The 21,435-nt window shown below is 40.3% G+C and overlaps 1 protein-coding gene across 1 annotated transcript in view; it reads left to right on the top strand.

The window, feature by feature from the left end:
* Positions 1–21,435, top strand: part of DSCAM (DS cell adhesion molecule) — a 386,044-nt gene that overhangs the window by 256,138 nt on the left and 108,471 nt on the right. The window contains exons 10-12 of the mRNA XM_030234233.2: positions 14,928–15,124; positions 17,614–17,710; positions 19,057–19,185. Coding sequence (XP_030090093.2) covers positions 14,928–15,124; positions 17,614–17,710; positions 19,057–19,185 — 423 coding nt within the window. The remainder of the gene's footprint in view (positions 1–14,927; positions 15,125–17,613; positions 17,711–19,056; positions 19,186–21,435) is intronic.

Genomic DNA, 21,435 nt, shown 5'->3' on the forward strand with positions numbered 1-21,435 from the left:
TGCACTTTTCCTCCTGAACTCAAGTGGAGATTTATTTGCTCTATATTTTGGGTTTTCTTGTTTTCCTTTCACCACCAAACTGAAAAACAAGATTATTCCCCTGCTGGAAAGAATCTGTGCAAAATCGTTGCCCAGAGCCATGGGGTTCTGCAGGCACAGAAAGGTGGAACAGTTCTCCCCAGGACAGCAAGGGCTGCTGGTTACAGAGATGCCAGAAGTTTTCCTCCTCCAGGGCTGCCTCCTCTGCAGGGTTATGTGGAACCTGCTGGCAAACATCTCCCTCAAAGACCCATCAGTACCCTCATCTCCAGAGCTGAGCTTTTTGTAGCTCACAAGACTCTGTTTTCAGATGCTCTGATGACAACAGGAATACTGCTTTAGTCATGCAGTAATTAGTAATTTAGTAATTAACCATCAGCAGCAAGGCAGACAAAGGGAGATACCCAAAATTTCTCTTCCATCAAGAGTCTGTCCCTGTGCCCCCACAGGTGATTTCCCACCTACAGAGCTGCCCCAGCCCTGGAGGAGCTGGAGCTGCTGCAGAGAGCCCAGAGGAGGCTCCAGGATGGGCAGAGGGCTGGAGCAGCTCTGCTGGGAGGAAAGGCTGGCACAGCTGGCATTGCTCACCTGCACAGGAGAAGCTTTGGGCTGAGCTCAGGGTGGCCTTGCAGGGCCTGGAGGAGCCCCAGGAAAGCTGGAGAGAGACAATTCCCAGGGGATGCAGGGACAGCACCCAGGGAATGGCTTCAGACTGCTGGATGGCAGGGTTAGATTAGATCTTAGGTAGAAATTCTTCCCTGGGATGGTGGTGAAACACTGAAAGAGGTTGTCCAGAAATTTTGTGGCTGCCCTTGAAACCCTGGCAGTTCCCAAGGCCAGTTTTGGACAGGGCTTGGAGCAGCCTGAGACAGTGGAAGGTATCCCTGCCATGGCAGGGGGTGGGAATGAGATGATCTTTAAGGTCCCTTCCAACCCAAACCATTCCATAATTCAGTGATAATTTCAAAATCTGTGTGCTCCTGATGCTGATATTCCTTTATATGAAAGGTATATATGAGCCAATCAGCCTTCCTGCAGCAAGCCCAAGAGAGCTGGCATGCAAATATTTTAGAAAATTTAAAGGTGAAAGTCTCCAAAGTAATATTTTAGTTTACATGTTCGGACTTTGTGGTTCTAAGTGATCCCAAAGGAGCAAGAGAAAAGCATCTCAGAGGCTGCTTTTGAATTATATCTTTCCTTACCAGTAATAATGCCAGGGGAATTCTTGACAGATGACCTGGTTTTACACTTCCTGAGAGGATTCAGTAAGATTAAGATAAGGATTCAGATTCCTCTCTTTTTTCACCTGCAGTTCCAAACCTTCCAATGCTCCTCCACAACTCATTATTCAGGTTTACAGAGTTGCAGTTACCAGCTCGCTCAGCCCTGGCACACACAATAAATTACCTGTGACCCTTTTTTCACCTCTTTGCCTCAAATTTCCATTCCTGTAAAGAACATCATCTAATTAAACACCACAACAGGGGCCTTCTCAGGCAGGAGGGAAGGATATTTTGTGACATTACCAGAATTTATTCTGGCAAAATCTGAGGCAAGGAACAGCCTGGAGACAGAGTGGAAGAGACCAGTGAGATTTATGAGAGACTGGCAGAGCTGGCAATAGAAACTGGAAGAGTTACTGGAGCTGCCAGCAACTTTGCAATCTTTAGGATGGAAAATCCAAGGATTATTATTTGTTAGCAGCAGTATTTAAAAAATGTATTTACCTGTTAGAGGCTGAGAAAGCTTTTCCTTTCTTTAGTGCTGCAGATTTAGTTATATATATATATATATATATATTAACAGTTTACCAGAGTTCAGCTCCTTTACAACCTTTTGGTTCTTTTTAAGACCAATTATTGGCACTCTGTTGATGCTGCTCATACAGAGCAACTGAGTCAAGGACCCAGCACAAATATAGGAGCATTTCAGGAAGCACACACTTTAAGATGCTTCCAAGTTATCCTCAGAAAACCATTGTGAAGTATGAGTTTAAATCTATGAAATTACCTCAAAAGACAGCAAACATACCCCATATATTATCTGAGGAATAATTTACTCTGTAGACAATCAGAGCATATTTTTAGGAAGACTTTAGTTGCACTCAGGGGTGTTCAGCAATTCTGCAAAGCCATTGAACATTTACAAGTAAGTGAAGGAAAACAACATTTCCCCAAGAAGGTGAGAGGTCACAGTCTAAATATCTTAATTTTGCCACAGAAAAATTGTAAAATGAGAGTATCCAATGTGGCATTCAGCAAGGACTAGCCAAAGGACTTACTTTCATTTCATATACTATTTTCTAATCCTCTGATTAAAATAGTATGATCAAAAATAAGGCAAAAATAGAAGGCGCATCATTCACCAACTTCATAACCCTGAGCACTGTGTAGTCTCTCTACTGAAAAAGAACTTATCTTGTGGGGAAACAATGTTTGTGTAATTAAACAATGTATTATCAAACATGATCACATCAGTCTCACTGGAGACTGCTTGGATGTCTCAGTTACTGAAATTTTAGATGCTTGAATTTGCCATTTAAATTTTCTCTTTTTTTTTTTAATACAGATAAATTAATCCAGAGGAGATATCTATTTGTTATATGTGTATTTTTTAAAAATTTTGACATATTTTATAAGGCAAACAGTAGATTAGAGATTTGATTGGAGGTCTTTTCCAGCCTGAATGATTGTGGTGCAGTAGAATCTCTATAGTTACTCCTGAAAATAGACTTTTGTAATTTAAGTTGCAGGATTCCATACTAAAGGAAGATGCAACAAGCTTTTTTAGACAATTGTTGCATCTGGAAACTCAGACAAAGCAGCCTGGTTGAACAGTGCCCCATTTTCTTTCCTAGAATTGAGAGGGCAAAAAACCTGATGTGCACAGGCTGACCTGAAGTTGCTCAATGTTATCAACAACCCATTTATTGGAGGGAAAAGAAGGAAAAGAAAATAAATTGGGCTGGAGAAACAATCTGCTTTTATCACCTTTTCTTTGCACAAGTGGTTGAAATGCTGGGAATCCACTGGGTTTGCCCCAGTGATGCCTTGAGAAGGCTGACCTAGAACAGAGCTAAAGAATAAAGCAGGGATTGATTCCAAGGATTTCCTGCATGGACCCACCTTGGGCAGCACCAGAGCCCAGCCAGGGCTGCACCCAAGATGACCCAAAATGGCCCCAAAATGCCCGGCCGGGCACGGGGTCTCTCCCTGGGATCAGCTCTGCTCCATTCCCACCTTGCAGTTCATTGTCCCAGCCCAGCTTTAGCCCAGGCACTCCCACCCTGCTTGTTTTTCTCTCTCCAGCCCACGGGGTTTGTGCTCCTGGGCTGAGATTGGGATCATTTGTCCTTGGTGCCCAGCTGGAGCAGGAATTGTTTTGTCTCCCTGCTCTGTGCACAGAGCTCTCCATCCCATAATATGAACCCAAACCCACACACTAAAGCAGCACAGAACCTGAAAAATAGAAAAGCTCAAACCTGAGGCATCACAAATTTGGAGTTGTTGTTGCAGCTGCTTTGACAGTGGCAGCATCTTCCTTTTTAGAACATTCATATCCAGTTATTAGTTTGGCATCCTGCTGATGCTGTTATTACTTCAATTTATCTTGCTGGTAAGGAAAGTTTAAAAGTCCAACAATTTCCCAGCTTTTTCCAATGTGAATTCCCAGTGAAACACTGTGGGACAAAGGTGTAGCACTTCAAAAACGAGGGATTTTTCATTCTAAATTCCAAAGAACAGACAAATTTTTCATCAGTTAAAAGAGAGCAGAAATGCAGGAGCTTCTCAAGATTAAATCTTGGGATGATTTTTTTATCCAGGGTCTTAGGTAATATGATAAAATTATTATTACAGCTACAGAAGAGGGGTTGGTTAGAGCAGTTATTTGCAGAGGAGGAGCAGCATGGATCTACAACACAAGACCATCCTGCCCATCACTCCAGCAGTCTCTTTTTAGCAAAAACCAGAATAATTAATCCATGGGGAAACTCATTAAATAAGAAGCTGACTAGAAACAAATAGATAACTAGAAATTAAGTGACAACTTTGCTTCATGATGAAAAGGGAAGTTTCTACCTTTGAGTCGACATCACCATAACCTTTTGTTTTATATTTCACTTGTAAAAACTATTCCTTCAGTTCCTCACAGAATTAAAAAGTTGGGAATTTATTCCCAGCAGACCACCAGGAAATCCATGTTCCTTAGAGTGCTTTTAGCTGTAATGGATTTGGGTGATTTTGCCAAAATTATTTGGCTGAAAAAAACTCAGTTTTGAGAATTCTCATGAATTTGCATAGCTTTTTCTTTTCTCCTTTTCTGCCAAAATTTTCATTTTGAAGATGTTGTGAGCATGTTGGCCTGATTTTTAAATGCTGAGCTAATAAAGCCTTCTGAGAAATGCCTTTTGTCAAAGAGACCACATTCTCATAAAAAGTTTTAGGTCAAAGAAATTAGTTGTTCCCTTAAGTCCAAAGCCCCAACAGGAGTGGTTCTAAAAACCTTTCTACCAACTTACAAGAAACTCTAAAATGTATCATAGAAAAAGCAATAAAACTTGAACATAAAATCCCCCTGGGGATGTGACTAATGAGGCTGTTATACAGTGTATAAACTCACACTATACCTTTGTGATTTTTCTTTTTATAATGAAATATAAAAAAACCCTCAAAAAACAAAACCCAGAATGACCAAATCAGCCCTTAAACCTCCTGTACTTCCTAAGGCCAAATGAAGATAATTTAATAATTTCAGTACAAAGCTTAGACCTAAGCACAGCTTTTGTGTTTTTGCATTTCAAGGATCTGATTAACAAAGAAACAGTTGACAACCTGATTTAAAAAAATAAAAAAATCAAAGAAGCATTTTCATATTGCCCTTGTAACCAGCTGCTTCATTTATCACACTCAGCATCTGTCATCTCCAAGATGTCAAACCCTGCTTGCAAACACGACTTTCTTCTTCCTTTTCTGCTGCTTACATTATCAGCAGTGCCATTTTGGCCTCTGCTTTTGGGCACGTGCAAGAGGTAATGGGAGTTTCTATTCCCTTGAAATACAATTTAAAGGGGAAAAAAAATTATAAACCAAGTCCTTTGAACTCCTTGTAACGTGGGAAGGAAAGTGACCCCCCAGCCCTGTGCCACATTCTGTCCAGGAGATGGATGGCTATAATTTACTCCTGCCTCAAACATGAGTATTTATGGTGCCTCCCTTGGCTGAGGGGTAAAAATGGTCTCCAGAGAAACAGAAACATTTCTTTTTAAGAACACATTGAAAAGAGGGATGTGTGGGACAGCTGAAAGTCAAGGGAAGGAGGCAATGAGGGTTGCTTTGCCCTTTTTTTTTTTTCCCAGGTGATAAAATAATTCTCCTTGTTTGCCTTTGTGGAAAATATTTACTGTTTTTCCCCTTTTTTTTACTCACTCACACACATGTGCCTGTCCATGTGCAAACATAAAAGTACCTTGACCTAAGTTATGGAGGTGATGAACCTCTAGAGCCCCTGTGCAGCAAAGCATTGTCAACATCAGCACTGTAAAATTGAGCTTTAAAACTTCTTGTCAGCTGTTCTCTGGCTCAGAGCTGGATGAGCACATTGGCAGCTCTGAATGAGCCAAAATAACTATAATCCAGGCCCAAATTAGGGTGCTCTTCCTCTGGCCTCACACGTTTGGGCACTGGAGCCAAATCCTCAGCCTCTGCTTTTGTCTGAAGTATTAACTACCCAGTGAAACAGTCCATAATACTCAGCACATATAGCCTAGAATTCAGATTTGATAAAACACTGCAAGGACATGATAACCAGGAATATTAAAGAATGTAAAAAAATCACCAAAAAAATTCCCAAGGAAGATTCCTAATTTTAGATTTCATAAAAGTGAGGAAAGTTTCCCCTTCTGATTTTTATTCGCTGTAAGAGCTGATTCTAATTTATGGGTGATTGAATCTCAAAAAGTATTACATTTAATATCTTTTTAAATATTGTGTTTCTTTAAGCCCTCTTTGTTTCTCTTAGCTTGTAATTCCCTCTTTCCATGAGACAGGTATTAAAAAACTATTAATTTTTTAAATTAATTATTAATTTATTTTTTAATTTATTAATTTATCTATCAATTATTAATTTAATTCATTGTTGAATTTTTTTTTGTTATTTTGTTAGTTAGCTTTTCCTAGGCTGTACAGCTTTTAAGATGGTTCCCACCTCTTCTGGAAATTTTCTGCTTTTATTGAGATGTGCTTTCCCTCTGAGCAGTAAAAGTAGAACTAGACCATGTAGAGGAAAAGATAAAATAGATCAAGAATTAAGGTTTTGGTTTTGAAGAAACAAGCAGAACAAGGTGGTCAAGACCATTCTCAAACTATTATTCCCAGATAGTCTCTCTAAAGAGGGGCAGAAATTTTACTGGATAAATGAAATAAAACTAAAATAAATATCTTCAGAGCTTTTTATTAGGATCTTTTACTCCCTTGTAGAATCTCCTCTCCTGTCTTTCATTGGATTGTAGCATTTATAAAAGTCCTGAATCTCCTTAGTTAAGAGAATGTGGAGTTTGAGATCAAATTTTAGCACTTGATTTCCCTGACTTTAAGCTGAACTTCTGAAGGTTGGTTGCAAAGGTCTGATCAGCTCACCCTGAGGTCCTTTCATCATCAATAAGAAGGTGTTTGTTGTCTTTAAAACAAGACAGATGGCCCTATGGAAGGCCTTCTTTTGTTCCCTCAATGCCCAGTACAGAAACAGTCTTTAATTTTTAGCCACCTGAGGACCAGTTGTAGTGAGCCACTGATGGGTTTTATGACCATGCTTGGCCCCTGAGCCCAGGTAAATGCTTTTGAATATTCACCCAATGCAACAACACCTCTCTGTTGGTGTTAATATGCAGAAAATATATATATTTGTATTGGTTATGCTAAAAAACTCATATTGAGAGTGGCTGCCAAATATTGAGTTTTGTCTTGCTGATTTAAATACATTAGAGTCTGTTCCTGCCATCACAGTATCAGATGCTATTGGTTTATCTTCAATTATGTAAAAAATAAAATTATAATTCCCTCTGAACAGCTAGAGGAGACTGGTTCCAGCAGAGCCCTCTTTCTCATACATCAGCAGATAGCATTTCATGGCTTTTTAGCTCAGAACTGAGCTGTTATAGACCCAGGTCACTGTGCTTAAAAGTATATTTACTTGCATGAGCGAGCAGTGAATGAAAACCATTAATGTCCCGGCATGCCCCGCTCCCCAACACTCATTTCTGGTGGAGCCAGGGTTTCTTCGTGTGTTTCTGCTTCATTTGAACCTGTCAATACCCCAATTAGTGTTTGCTTCTCTTCCCCAGGGAGGGACATTTACACATGTCACTTCACAGCCTCCAAAATCTAAAAGACTTATGGGAGCTGCTGGGTCATAAAATAAAGCCTGATTAAAGCTTGTGCTTTCCAGTGACTTTCTGCCCTTTTTTATTTTTTTCATTTAAACTTGTAAATTGTTCAGGTGATCTTAATGAAAGGATACAAATAGAGAGTTTAAAGCATAAAAACTTGTTTAAAAAAATAAAACCCAAAAAACCCACTCTCCCATGGGATTCCACAGTTTCTGTTTTTAACTGATTTGCATTCAATAAGTCACCAAAAATTAGAGTGCTGTGCTTTACAATTATGATAGCAGTAACCCTCTCATTTCACATTAAAACTTGATGCCATCTTGATGGCAGACTGAATTCAATTTAAGATCAAAGCACTGGAGAAGTTATCTAAAATTATGTATTGCTAGTTTTAACTATTTAACATTCCTGCTCTTTCCAGCCTGGCTTTTATAAGAGGCTGATTAAAGATCATAATTGATTTGGAATAGAAAGTGGTCCAATGAATTTGTAATTAATGGAGACATGTTTCTGGTGCTAATTTATAGGCTTCCCAACAATGTCAATGATGGTAAAACATATTGTCTATAAATTTCTTCCATGGGAAGATGATCTTTGTCTAAGTCTGCATGAATCACAATCACATACGTGGTAATATGGTGGGTTTTTCAATCACTCATTTTTGTTTTGACAATTAGCCAAGCTTTGATGAGACTGATTTCCCAGTGCCTCATGTGAGTTCCCACAGTTTGTAACTAATTTCCACAGGCTTTCTGTACAGCTTGCTGCAGGGGACAAAGCTGTCAGCTTATCATCTCCCCTTCCCTTCCCCTTGGTTACTGGGAGTGCAGCTGGACAAAATGGGAATTGAAGCTGCATGGCAAAGCAAGAGAAAGTCACATTCATTTCAGAGCCATGTCAAAGTCACAGGAAGGCCCAAGAAACAGCAGCAGCTGCTGGTCTCCTGTGCATCATCTGAAGGCATCAGTTTGCACTGTACAAACACAGAACTAACTCAACAAAAGACCTCAGGAAGAGGAAAAAATTGCCTCTGTGATTTGAGAGAGAAGCCTTTTTTTATTTTATTAATGTGGCTTTTGGTTAAAATTCATAGTTGTCATGCAAAATAAATCAACTTCTCTTCCTTAATGTGACCTGAAACCACTTCTGAGTGAATAAGATATGAACCCTAAATGTTCACAGCCTTTGCCCTGACACACTCAATCAGATCAGGAGGCGCTGGTGGAGCTGCCAAGGACTCAAGACATCATTGTCACTTTATTCCAGCTCAGCATCAAACAAGGCCTGTTCAAGCTTGGAAACACATGCTGGAATAATATTTATAATCAAAGTAACTTGGCTGAAATGGATGTACAGATCCCATTCAGTATTTATTTTTAGATTTTTTCTCCAAAGACTACTTTGTATGGGTGTCCTAATAAGGCAGGTTTTACAAAGCACTGAGTCTCTTGTTTTCTTATTGGATTTGAAATGCAAATTTATGAAGCATTGGACCTGCCATATCTGTGTTTAATGCCTCTCTTTTTACACAGCAGTGCTGGTTTTTATACTTTTCTGTCAGAATATTATTTTGCTAATAGAACTGCTGATTAATCTCTTGCCTTTTGTCCAGCAATTCATTTACACAAAAACGTATAAAAAAGCTACTGGTCTTGCTTTTAGGGCAGGTTAGGGGTAAAAGTAATTTTCTTTGTTTAGTTTTATTTTAAAATATTTTCAGGAAAATACTTAATTTTTTTTTAAATTTATTCTCTATACACTACAGACTCCTGAAACTAAAGCTGAGTAAATAATTCAGTCTATCATACAAATTCATCAAATCTTTACTTCTCAAATTTCTCAGGTTTACATGTTTGAAATTATTTTTTCTAATCTGGAATATCTGTGGCTATTAATTTCAAAACGTTGTGTTTTTAAATTTAAAATTCATGCCATATAATTACTGGAACAATTCACCCCAAATGCTTTCTATCTATGAGTTGCATTGCATGGACAGAAAATTCTTTACTGATTCCAAGCAATACAATAAAATATTCTATTCTAAAATCACCTTAATTAAATGATTACATATTCAAAAGGGATTTTTAAAATATTTATCCTGAGAGAACATGTCTCTGAGGATGTTTTCACAACAAAACGAGTAGCTCCAAAATGTAAAGTTAATTTTGAAAATTAGTTAATATTGGTAGAAAGAAGCTGACATTAATTATATGCACATTATTATTATTTATAATAACTTGTATACATAAAAATGGGATTTTTTGGTGTGTTTAAATATTTCTTTGACCCTCTGAGACACAGAGTTTCCTAATCTTGCACATCTCCTGAGGATAAGGATTAAGAGCATGATTTTCACCTGCTGAACAGGCTGGACTTTTACCAAGGAGCTATGAGTTTAAACTGAAGTGCTTTGGAAATCCTATTGACTTAAAAATTCTCTTTTCTTCACTATGTGAATTCCAGGGAAATGTTATTTAAGTAAACCCAAATGTCTCTTATCAGAAAGGGAAAACTGAAGTTACAAATTTTAGCGAAGCTCCTGCTCACTCCTAAAAGTCTACTAAATTCGAAAATAAACTAACAAATATATGTATCAACAAATAAAAGTGTGACAGCCAGGCTCCCTTATATAAAAGTAATGTATTTGTATGGGCTTTCTTTGCCTGAGCAAAAGGGGATGGAGGAAAAGGGAATTTCTGAGGTAGGAAAATCCCATTTGTGATGGAGAGAAGTGTTCTCACTGTGGCTGTCCAGAATGAAAGGACAGCTGGATTTGGCTTCAATGCTAAACTCAAATTTAAGCTCATTTTTTCAATATTTTCTCAATGTTTGCAAGATAAATCTGCAGATATTTAGATATTTCCCCAAAGTGGCCAGTTCCAGCATGATCCAGTGATGGAGCCAAAGTATGAGAACGCTCTGCCAGGCCAGAGATCCAGACCAGGAGAATCCCAGAATGGTTTTGGGTTAAAAAGGACCATAATTCTAAAAAATACTGAGAACTTTAGTCTTACAATCATCTCTGAATGACATATGGATATTAAGTGTTTAATTACAAACTGAAAGACAGATTTTTCATTTGGAGATTATTAAAAGAAAGATTTTTAATTTGCTTTTTCCAATGTTGCTATTCCCATCTATGAGGTGAAAGAGAGAAAAAATACCTCCCTCCACCTCAGCTCTCTACAGAATTTTTAAAATTGATGTGAATTTTTGTTTTCTATTAATTCATATTTATTCTAAAAGGATTCAAAAGTTTCTGATACCCTTCACAAGCTTTACTTAACGTCCTACAGTCTTGTTAATCTGGATAATGAGATTGATCTTTATCAAAGTAATTAAATATTTTCATTTTAATTTGGACTCAGTTCCTGATAAAACACTCAGCCGTAGCAGAGAAAAAATAAGTCAGATTAAGTAATTTTTTACTGAATCTTAGGAAAGGCCAGATTCAGTTTTCTTTAGGAGAGAAAAAACTAAAAAAAAGTCCTTGTTTTGTCTGAGCCACTTTCACAATTCTTAAGGATAACCCTGACTACTGAATTTTGCACTTTGATTTTAATGAAGTTGTTAGTACTATAAAGCGATCATTATATCAACAAGAATTTATTAGCATCACAATTGCTAATTAATATGATTGTAAAATCTAATATTTTGATATGTATTAGTATAGCAATAATATTTAGTGCTATAATAAGTATTGGAGGAATGATTATAATAATAATAGTAATAATAATAGTAATAGTAATAATAATAATAATAATAATTTGAACTATTTCTTGCTGGGTTTCCATGAAGAAAGGGGAAACCAATGGGTTCACCTGTGAAAAGCAGCAAATAAATCAGCTTTCCAAAAGAAAGTCCAACTCTAGACAGAGAAAACTCCTGGATTAATGCTGCTGGCAGAGATATGGATACCTTGAAAATGGAAATTGCCATGATTTAGAAATTTTAGCTTCTACTTTGTCCAGTTTTGACCAACAGATCTCTAACTGTGCCCAGCACCCCATGGCTTCAGACAAACCATGGAGAACTCCAGAGAAAACAGAACTGGATGCATTTGTCCCCTGGTGAAACTCCTCCAAAACTGTGGAACATGGCAATATCCATTCCTTGAACCTGCACAGCAACATGCCCTTCCCTTCCAAAATTCCCTTATATAAATATCTATAAATATAATTATGTGTCTGTATGTAATGCACATTTGAAGAAATATAAGGCACAGCCACACTTAATATGGCATCTGAATCATCTTGATACATTTCTAAATGCCTTCATTTATTTTTAAGACATCCTGAGAGAATATCTCATGCATATGTAGTGCAGATTTAGCTTGCTTATTTACAGTTTTCTAGATTATTTTGTCAGTAAAGAACCAGCATATTTATCTCAGTTATTTGCATCAGTAATTTGATTAAAGATAGTTGGAGGATGAAGAAATATGTTGCCTAAAATATCCTTGGGAATGTGGCTTTGTTACCAGAAATCTTTTGACATAGAGGAAGATAAAAAGAAGAGCTTATGGTTTAGGATGATTGGAGATAAATTGTGAAGAGTAAAAAATCAGCTTTGAGGAAGGGGAAATATTTAGCTGTGAGGCATTGCTATGGCAATAAGGAATCCATGTGGAAGATTATGTGAGGAGAAGGGAAGGATAAGCAGGGATAAAGCTGTATCTGAGGAATAAAGTCATCTTTCTTTACATGTTTTTATGCCACTCTTATTAAGAAAGTTTGTTGGGGGGGGGGGGGGGCGAAACAAGCTTTGCCAGGAAGACTTTGGTTTTTAAAAGTAAGATAAAGGAGTCATGGGATTTGGTTTGGCACTGTCATCCAGTGCAGGAGCTGGAAGAGAGTCAGGAGAGTCTGGGACAGGCTCCTGGATGGCTGTGGCATTTCAGTCCAAGTCCAGATGTCCCATCTGCTGTGCGCTCCTGCTCGTGAAGCAGGAGGAGGGTGGACCTGCCAGGGCAGAGCTCACCTGCACAGGAGCTCTGGTACCTCAGTGGGGAGGCACAACCCCTCACCCCTCAGCTCCTGAGTGGGCTCAGAACATTTTCACCATCCCCAGGGAAACTCCATGGAGGAGATATTGATGGGAAGAACAACTGCAGCTGTAGGGAAAAGCCTCTAGGTGGCTTGGGGGGTTGGCTGATTTAATTAGGAACAAGAAATGAGGCTGGAGGAGGAAAATATAAAGGGATTAGGGGACATGTGAGAACCCAAGGAGGTTAAAGCAGGAAGAAGGAAAGACACGTGAAGAGGACTGGAGCCTGCTGTGGTGAGGGGAGAGAGATGTGCAGAGGAAGGGACACGTGGGAGGCTGGGGACATTGTGGAAAGAAGAAAGGAGGTGGCACAAGTTAATGATGGTAAAGTGGACTCTGTAACACTTTTGAATTGGGTCTTCTTTTGAATAAAATGCATAAAAAAGGATGTATGAACTATTTCAGGTAGAAATTCAGGAAGAATTTCTTCACTGAATGGGTTTTCAGACATTGGCAGGGGCTGCCCAGGGAGGTTTGGAGTCCCCATCCCTGGAGGTGTCCAAGGAAGGCCTGGAGGTGGCACTCAGTGCTCTGGGCTGGGGACAAGGTGGGGATCAGGCACAGCTTGGCCTCCATGGTCTTGGAGGTCAATTCCAATCTAAATGATCCTGTGATTTTGCATAGCCCTGGTTGTTCTGGGTTTGGAGGAACAAGCAGATGGCGACAGAAAAACAACTTTCTGAAAGTAACCTCCTTGTGGGTACATGGGCACACACCAGGTAACACTGAGGCTACTTGCATTCTCTAGAATGTGGAATCAGACTCATCCTAATTTTCTATTTTGATTATTCATAATTTCTTCTCTTCAAATGTGCCTATTGGACAAAACTGATGAGTACCCAATACCCAAACAGTAAAATAAGATGTACTTCATCACTAGTGCATGTGGAGCCTCCTGCCTCACACAAGACATTTCTCAGAGTTCCTCCTGGAATCAGATCCCATTGGTAACTCAAACCCACAGCTCCACAGGGCCTGTTCATCTCCAGGTCAGTTTGGTTTGGGTCAGGAAGCCTTTGAACAGAGAGGGCTGCATCCTGACATATTGTCATCTCCAAGCATTAACAGCTCTGGCATGTGAAAAGGTCATGCCACCAAGCATTAACATTATGGGCTGGCAATTAAAGTAATTCATTTAAATAAGGGTTTCTATTCTTCTGTGTGGCAACAAATACAACCTATGCAAGGGGAAAGCCTGGGAAGGCCTCAAATCAAATCCTCTGCCAGTGTCATCTGATTAAAGCAGGGACCCAGAGAAGCTCAGATGGAAGGAATGAGTTGTTTGGAAAGAGGCAACCATTCATGCATAAAAACAAGGGACTGGGGCTACTGCAGGAGGCAGCCCTGGAGGGCAAGAGCTTACGGATGGGGTTCATGGCTGATGCCTCACATTGCTGATGCCTCCCATGTTCTAGAAGAGTGGACAGATTCATTCAGAAAGAACAGCTCTGAGTGCTCTCCAGGGCTCTCCAGCTTCTCCTGGGCCTGAACTGGAAGACTCCTGGGCTTTGATTCTTTCTAGAGACAGAAATCCAGATGCCATTCATTGGTGGACAAACCATGTGGGGAGGGGAGGACAGCAAAGTACACCCAAGGGATCATCCTGTTTCAAAGATGTTTGGGATTTGCAAAAACATCCCAAGGATTTTTTTTCTTCCTCTCTGCAGGGAATTTTAATTCCAAAACATGAAAATACTTCAGGTTTAAGACTATTCTTGCTAAGAAGAGAGCACTTTTTTCAACATTAAAATTTAAGCCCTTTTTAAAAGAATGGTTAATAAAGTTGACAGGTATGTCCAAACTGTTCTGCAAAAACCTTCTGAGTACAATAAAAACTCGCATCTAGCTAGGTTTATTGTCAGTTTAATTATACTTTCAGCTCAGCACAGTTCAGCTATGCACTCAACACATCCATGGTCTGTATGCTCCTTGGTGCAGAGCCTTTCTTTTAATTTTGTGCAGCTCCTGGTTTAATTGAGCCCTCATTTTGATAGATCATTACTGTCACACACACTGGTAAAACATATAACAGTCAGCAAGTAGAACAGCAGCTCATCAGAAGGAAGCAGACATTTTTATCAGTTCTTTATTGTCCACATATCTGAACACTTATTAGTTAAAGTCCCTTTATGTGCTGTGAATATTGAATATTGAATTATGTTGAATATTGAATGCTGAATTAAGTTGCCCTGTGAGCAGCAAAACAAATGAAGGCAGGCTTCCTTTGGATTCACACCCTCTGTTGTCCATTTCCAACTCCTTTCTGCTAAGTTCTCTTTGAAGCCCATCAGTTCTCATAACACAGGAATGAAAATCAAATACTTTTTCACATTTATTTTGACCTGGCTAAATATGGACAAGCTTGGAGAGACACAGATTGAAGAGCCAACCTTGTATCATCAGACCCTTCAGCTCACAGAGGAACAACCTTGTTTTGTTTTGTTCTGTCTGTTTCTAGTTCCAGCTATGATAACCTCCTACCCAAACACCACCCTGGCAACTCAAGGCCAGAAGAAGGAGATGAGCTGCACAGCACATGGAGAGAAACCCATCATAGTCCGCTGGGAGAAGGAAGACCGGATCATTAACCCCGAAATGTCCCGTTACCTGGTTTCCACCAAGGAAGTTGGGGATGAAGTGATTTCTACCCTGCAGGTGAGAAAACAAATTGGCCCCCAAATTATCCAGATATGTCAAAGTGTGCTTGGGTTGCTTTTGATCTGGGTGCAGGGCCAGCATGACAACACCAGAGCCCCAGCACTCGCTTCGTGCAAGGTGGGCAGAGCTGGCAGCCAGAGGAGGGAGAGGGAACTTCTGCATTTTATCCCTTATGAAAAATTCCCTCTTTCCACACTCCAGAGGCAGCAAGAGAGTGAACCAGGCTCAACCCTGCATCCTTTCTGTCTCAGGAGCAGCGTGACTCATGCCTTAGCTTGACCTTCCCTGAATCAGTTTGACCAAACTGCTGATAAACTCTGGCAAATACCTGGCCCCAAGTTCTGATGTGTGTCACATTTACCCTCACCAAAATCACTAAACTGGTTCGAGAAAAAATGCTACCTTTTTGAAGTGCTCTTCTCCCTTCCTTTTACTTGGTGGGGCTTGTGAGACCACTTTATTAAGTCAGGATTTAAAGTGGTGTTTTGCAGTGCTTTATGAAATCTGTAAGAATCTTTCTTCTTTTTTCTCACTCCAAAATATTCATTATCCATTTTCAGTCACATTTATCAGGCCCAAGGAACTAATTCTCTGTCTGGTATTGTCTAAATTTTAGTGTAACTCTTATGAAAGATTTCTTTCTTTACCAGCCAACACCTGTGTCAGATGATATCCAGTAAAATTCTGGGTTTGCTCTCTGTGAGGAACTTTTGTCATTGATTTCTCTGAGGAACAAAAAATTCTATGTGTGCCTTTGTTCCTATTAGTATTTTTGTGATACAAATAATACTTAGTTATAGGCTTGACCCTTGGCCTCTCTGCCATAATTCATGTTGATTTTACTAAGATAACCCCTGGATACACAACCCAATATTTCTACTTGGAAGACTGGAGAGTTTTCTGAAACAGTAGTGTACAGCAATGGTGTTCTACATCCATGTGTTACATACAAAACCTTTGACTTCTGAGAGATAAAATATGCCAAAAAGCAGAAAGTGGCAGATTAAGGCTGTCTCTGAAGCTTAGAGCTCAGTGCTTTTTGCATGATGATGTAATCTTTAGTTGTGTACTCAGGTTTTATGTTTTCTGCAGGACCCCTGCCTCAGTGAGACAAGACTTGGATTTTCGCTGGGGCTGCATTAGGGTTGAGTAATGAACAGCACTGTGTGGTGCAAAGCTGATCTTTGAGACCAAACTCTTCACAGATGGCCAATAATTGTGCGTTCTTTGTTTTCTGGGCACTTGCCCTGAGCCCTTGGGGTCTGATGTGCAGAAGTACTAAGCCCTCCTGGCTGCAGCTGAACTCAGTGGAAGCTGTTATGAACACATGAAAGGCTATTTATTGCTCAGGACTCTGAGGGAGGGGGAGGAAGGCCCTACATGTCTCAAATTGGGCTCTGGAAATTTTTGTTTTTCAGCTCAGCCACACGTGCAAGTGAACACAGCTTGACACATCTCAGATGATAACTCTCCAATTTCCTTTCAGCAAGTGGGAAATTAATTAATTTATCTTAACCAGTGGTGACTGGGAGTTGTGCTCACATCACCTGGGTTTTGCTGAGGAATAAAGAGCATGTGGAGTTTCCATGGCTCAGCTAATATGTAGCAACTTGTCAAGCAGCCACAAACGTTATCATACATCTGCTTCTTTAATTCCCTACATGAAATGGTGGCAATGCTCTTCATGGTGTAAGGGCTGATGAAAATAAATTCACTCCTGTTTCTGCAATGGGTGAATTCAGAGGAAAATGCTGTGAGAAAATGAATGTTTGTTTTCAGGGTACAGTTTGAACAGGGCACCGTAAATAAATTGCAGAGCAGCACACTGAACAATGAGAAGGAAATGGTATTTCAAATATCTGCTTGTTTAAAAAAAATTCTTTCTTTCTTATACCTTGAATGAAGCACTGATTCTGTAGAAAAATATCATTATGGTCATGTTTGTAAACATTATATATAAATTTCTTTGCTGTTAAACAACAAATTGAAAAGAAAGACCACACAAAACTTTAATATGAGGCACCATGCTAAACACTACAGGGTTCACCACCAGTGTTTGAACGTTTATTTCCTCCACACAGACTTCAGCCACTTGAGTTATTTTCAGAAATAGCCAGAAAAATTTGGAGGCAGCAGGAGGCACCATTTTGTATGGCAAATTTCAGCCAACAGTTAAAGGCTTGGCAAAGTTGTGAGGAACTGGAAACAAGGCTCCTAAGGAGAAGCTGCAGGAATAGGTGGAGCTCCAGCTCCTGACTACACGTGTTGAGCTGGTAGCCTGTGTCCTCAACCCAGGTGCTGCTGGCTTTGATAATCTCAGTATTTTGGAAGCCTTCCTATGCAATTGTATGTGTGTAACCTGCCATATCTATTTATTTCTGTCAAGGAAAACAGTCAGTCATTTTTCTTGTGCTTCACAGACAAGCTGTTGGTTTATTTTCTCTGTGTGCTGTTCAATCCATCACCTCTTTTCCAACCTCCTATAGATTCTGCCAACTGTGCGTGAAGATTCTGGCTTCTTTTCCTGCCATGCCATCAATTCTTACGGGGAGGATCGTGGAATAATTCAGCTCACTGTGCAAGGTAGGGAGAGGGCAACACAAGGGAAAAAACCCACAGCTATTGCAGGACAGGAAGAGTAGAAATCTGCTGGGAGGAGGGAGGTTCTGATTCTTAATTAAATGTGTTCCTTATTCTCAAAGAAATGAGGAGCTGCATTAAGGTTCTCAGTCTTTCATTTTCCAGCATCACAGCTTATATCAAAATAAAAGATAAGCTTGAGTCCTTCTAGATCCATACAAATTAATTAGAATTTTTTTCTTAAATACAGTAGTTGACAATTGCCAAGGATACTTAAAACTAATATCTTCAGTAAGGACTGTAGATATGGAGGATGGAGGGAGACCAGGTTGCATTTGATTTTAAAGAACAAATGTGCTTCAAACCCAGGTCTGAAACAAAGTAAAAGTGATCTCACCTCATCTCTAAAGAAATGTTAAACCTACTGTGGAACTTAAAGCAAAATATTTCAAGTTTAATCAATCAAATAAATCGGGAGCAGTTTGTACAATCCAAATTCTAGGAAATTATGTTGCCTGGGGCTGGGGTTCCACTCCTGCAGGGCAGAAACAGCAAGTCCTGGAGAGGTGACAATATTTGAGATGCAGGGCACAGGCAGGACTCAGCCACGGGCCACTGCTCCATGTGGTGCTGGCTCCTCCTGTGCCTCTGAGCCTGCTCACAACAAATTCCTACAACTTGCAGATTTCTCTCTCCCTGCCCTTGATTCCAAGTAGCAGCAGATTCCAGAGGATGCCTAAGGCAGCCCTGTTGAAAAATTCAGGTGGAGTTTGGGGACAGGTTCCCAGTTCCACCACTGCTCCTCTAAGCTGCCACGACAATTTAAAGGGACATTAGAATGGGTCTAGGTGCTGATTATTTACAACATTAACTTTAGAGGCAGAAAGAGCTTTCAGAAAATGATTTAATCAAATTATTCTGTTATTGAAGCAAGACTTTGAAACACACTCAAAGAGAAAGAACTTTTACTCTCTTTCTCTCCACCAAATTTATCACTTTTGAGTTTAGTACTCATTTCAACAATTTCTTTTTGAGTGAAATCACTGATAGTAGTATCAGGGAAATGTGGTGTTCGAGGTAAAATAACTTTCTTGGGATGATAGTCCAAGCTGGAGCAATTTTAAGGAAATGCAAGCAAGAAGGTTAAAGAGGAGCCAGTATTCAAGATTACACCAGTGACACCAAGCTGAAAAGTGCTGATACTTCCAGCAGGTGATTAACAGCACCAGGGTCCCCATGAGTGCCCAGCGAAAAGCCAGGAAGGCTGAGCCAGTGCCATGCTGGTTGCTGTGCCTCTGTAAGAGGATGGGGCGTGTTCTGAGCAGAGCTGTGTGTGTGTGTTTGCCCAGAACCCCCTGACCCCCCTGAGATAGAGATCCGGGAGGTGAGAGCTCGGAGCATCGCGCTCAGGTGGACCATGGGCTTCGATGGCAACAGCCCCATCACCGGCTACGACATCGAGTGCAAGAACAAGTCAGGTAAGGAACAATCTCAGTGATCCTCCTTGCTGCTCACCCCCACCAAGGTGCTGCAAAAGCTAACTCATAAATTGAAACTGCCTGATGGAATTTTTTATTGTGGTTTGTTTAATCTTCCATGGGAAGATTTATCTTCATTTGCTGTCCTTTTTGTTTGTTTTGTGGTGAAGACAGTACATTTAGCAATTGCTGCTTTTCCCTTTTACCACTTCATGCTATATTTACTGAGGCAAAATTTTGTGATGTTTTCATTAGTAGGAAAAATACTTTCAAGAGTGTTGAATCAGTCATCATTTTAGCCCTGGCTTTGTAAATGAAACCAATAATGTACAGGAGAGATTGATAATGTACCGGAAAGATGAGGAGTGGAACTTCTCCACTGAGGCGGAAGTCAGGAATTGCAGGTTTGGAAATGTGCATTGGGCAAGGAGGCATTCAAGGGATATGCACACCTAAAACTTTCTGGGCTCTCTTTTCTTTTTGTTTTCCTATCTTTCCAACCACCCACCCACTCCAGAAAAGCTTTTGAAAGTCATTCCTGCCTGACCAACTCCTTTCTCACACTGAAACGTCTCTTGTATTTTTGAAATACAAGAATAAATATTTAAGAATGGTGTAACTCAGCACAACCCCATTCACGATGACTGAGGTGCTTCCACTCTATTGACACAGTGACAAGAATGGATTTCAGAGCTCTAAAACATCCTTGTTAGATTTAGTTAGATATTTTCAAGTGGTAATGCAGAATGCAGGCAAAGATTAAGCGGGGGTCACCATGAACTTGCATTGACAAATGATTTCTCTCTAATATGGAATGATAAATCAAGAGCAAGACAGCAAAAGAAGCATCATCACGTTGAATGGAAGTATCAGGACTCAATATATTGATAAAAGTTAAAGAAATAAAGAAAGGAAAAGAAGTGGGCAGCAAAATTGGTGTCAAAGAAAATATTTCTTTGTCTGTATCTGAAGACAAATCCTGGAGGTCATGTCCTAACAAGGGCAGATTATCTTCTGTTTACTGCAAACAACAGAAATGTCAGTTTTTAAAGTCTGAGGCTGAATGTTTAGAGAAACTCAGATCACATCTTTGAAAATTCTTGCAAATTTTGTAGTTTATTAAATCACTGAAAGATGAAGTACCAAAGATGGTTAATGGCAACTTGCATGGGGTAGTTGGGGCAATTTAGAACAAAGAGGAAGAATTAGGAAAATGTATCAGCTTCCACGTATTAAAGGGGTAGAACAAAATTTAGATTTTATATTCAAGAAACACCCTTCCAAGACCAAAGTGAAGCTATAAACTGCACAACTGTGTTTTGTGAGAACTGTCCACTTTCTGTTGCCTTTCCTGAGGACTCAGGCATAAATTTAAATCAGATGCACCATCAAGGATCCACAGGCAGGAAAACTTCTCTGTTTCAGAGAAGGTGCAGGTGACCACAAAGAATGCATGGGCTGTATTCAGCAGCCCTAACATATTCCATCATAAAACAGGAAAAGACCTTTAAGATCGAGTCCAAAGTTAGATGGGGCTGATGTCTACCCCATCAGACACAAAAGATACATTAATTACCCCAATGGAATTAGTTACTCCAGTAGAAGGAGCATGGAGTTGCTTGTCCTGTAGTGTCCATTTACCATCCCAGAGCACTATGAAATACCAGGAACTTGGTGTTTCAGGATGTTTTGGTACTTAGAGACACCACCTGTCTGTGCAGACAAGTACCTGTGGCACTCAGACCTGGCCTTTCACGGAAACCAGTCCTGTACAGCCTCCAGACTTTTCCATCGGAGGTGTGCCAAGAGCTCTGGAGACAGGAACACAGATATGGGTCCTCATTTGCACCGCTCTCCCCATCCTTTTAAATTTTTTATGTCATTAGGGCAGTCTTAGGGACAAACTTTGAACAGTTCCGTTTAATTGCGCTTTCTTATGCTCTGGTCGGAGGGGGCGACACCCGGGTCCCCGATGCTTTCGCGGAGTTGGGGGCTCCCAAAATCTTTCCCGGGACCCGCGGGGATTCCGGCCGGGCGCGGGGCTGGTGCGGTACCAGCGATGGCCACCGGGTGGCAGCGCCGGAACACCGGAAACCTGACGGTGTGGGAGGAACGGGATGAGAAACACGAGTCTTTCACCACAAATACGAGTCCTTCCCGCGCTCTCCTCATACCCCAGCTGGGACAAAGCCAACGGGAGCCGATTCAGCGGGACAGCAGCAATGGCGGCGCCGCTCCCTCAGCGCCCGG

The sequence above is a fragment of the Serinus canaria genome, chromosome 1 (assembly GCF_022539315.1).
Source record: "Serinus canaria isolate serCan28SL12 chromosome 1, serCan2020, whole genome shotgun sequence".
NCBI lineage: Eukaryota > Metazoa > Chordata > Aves > Passeriformes > Fringillidae > Serinus > Serinus canaria.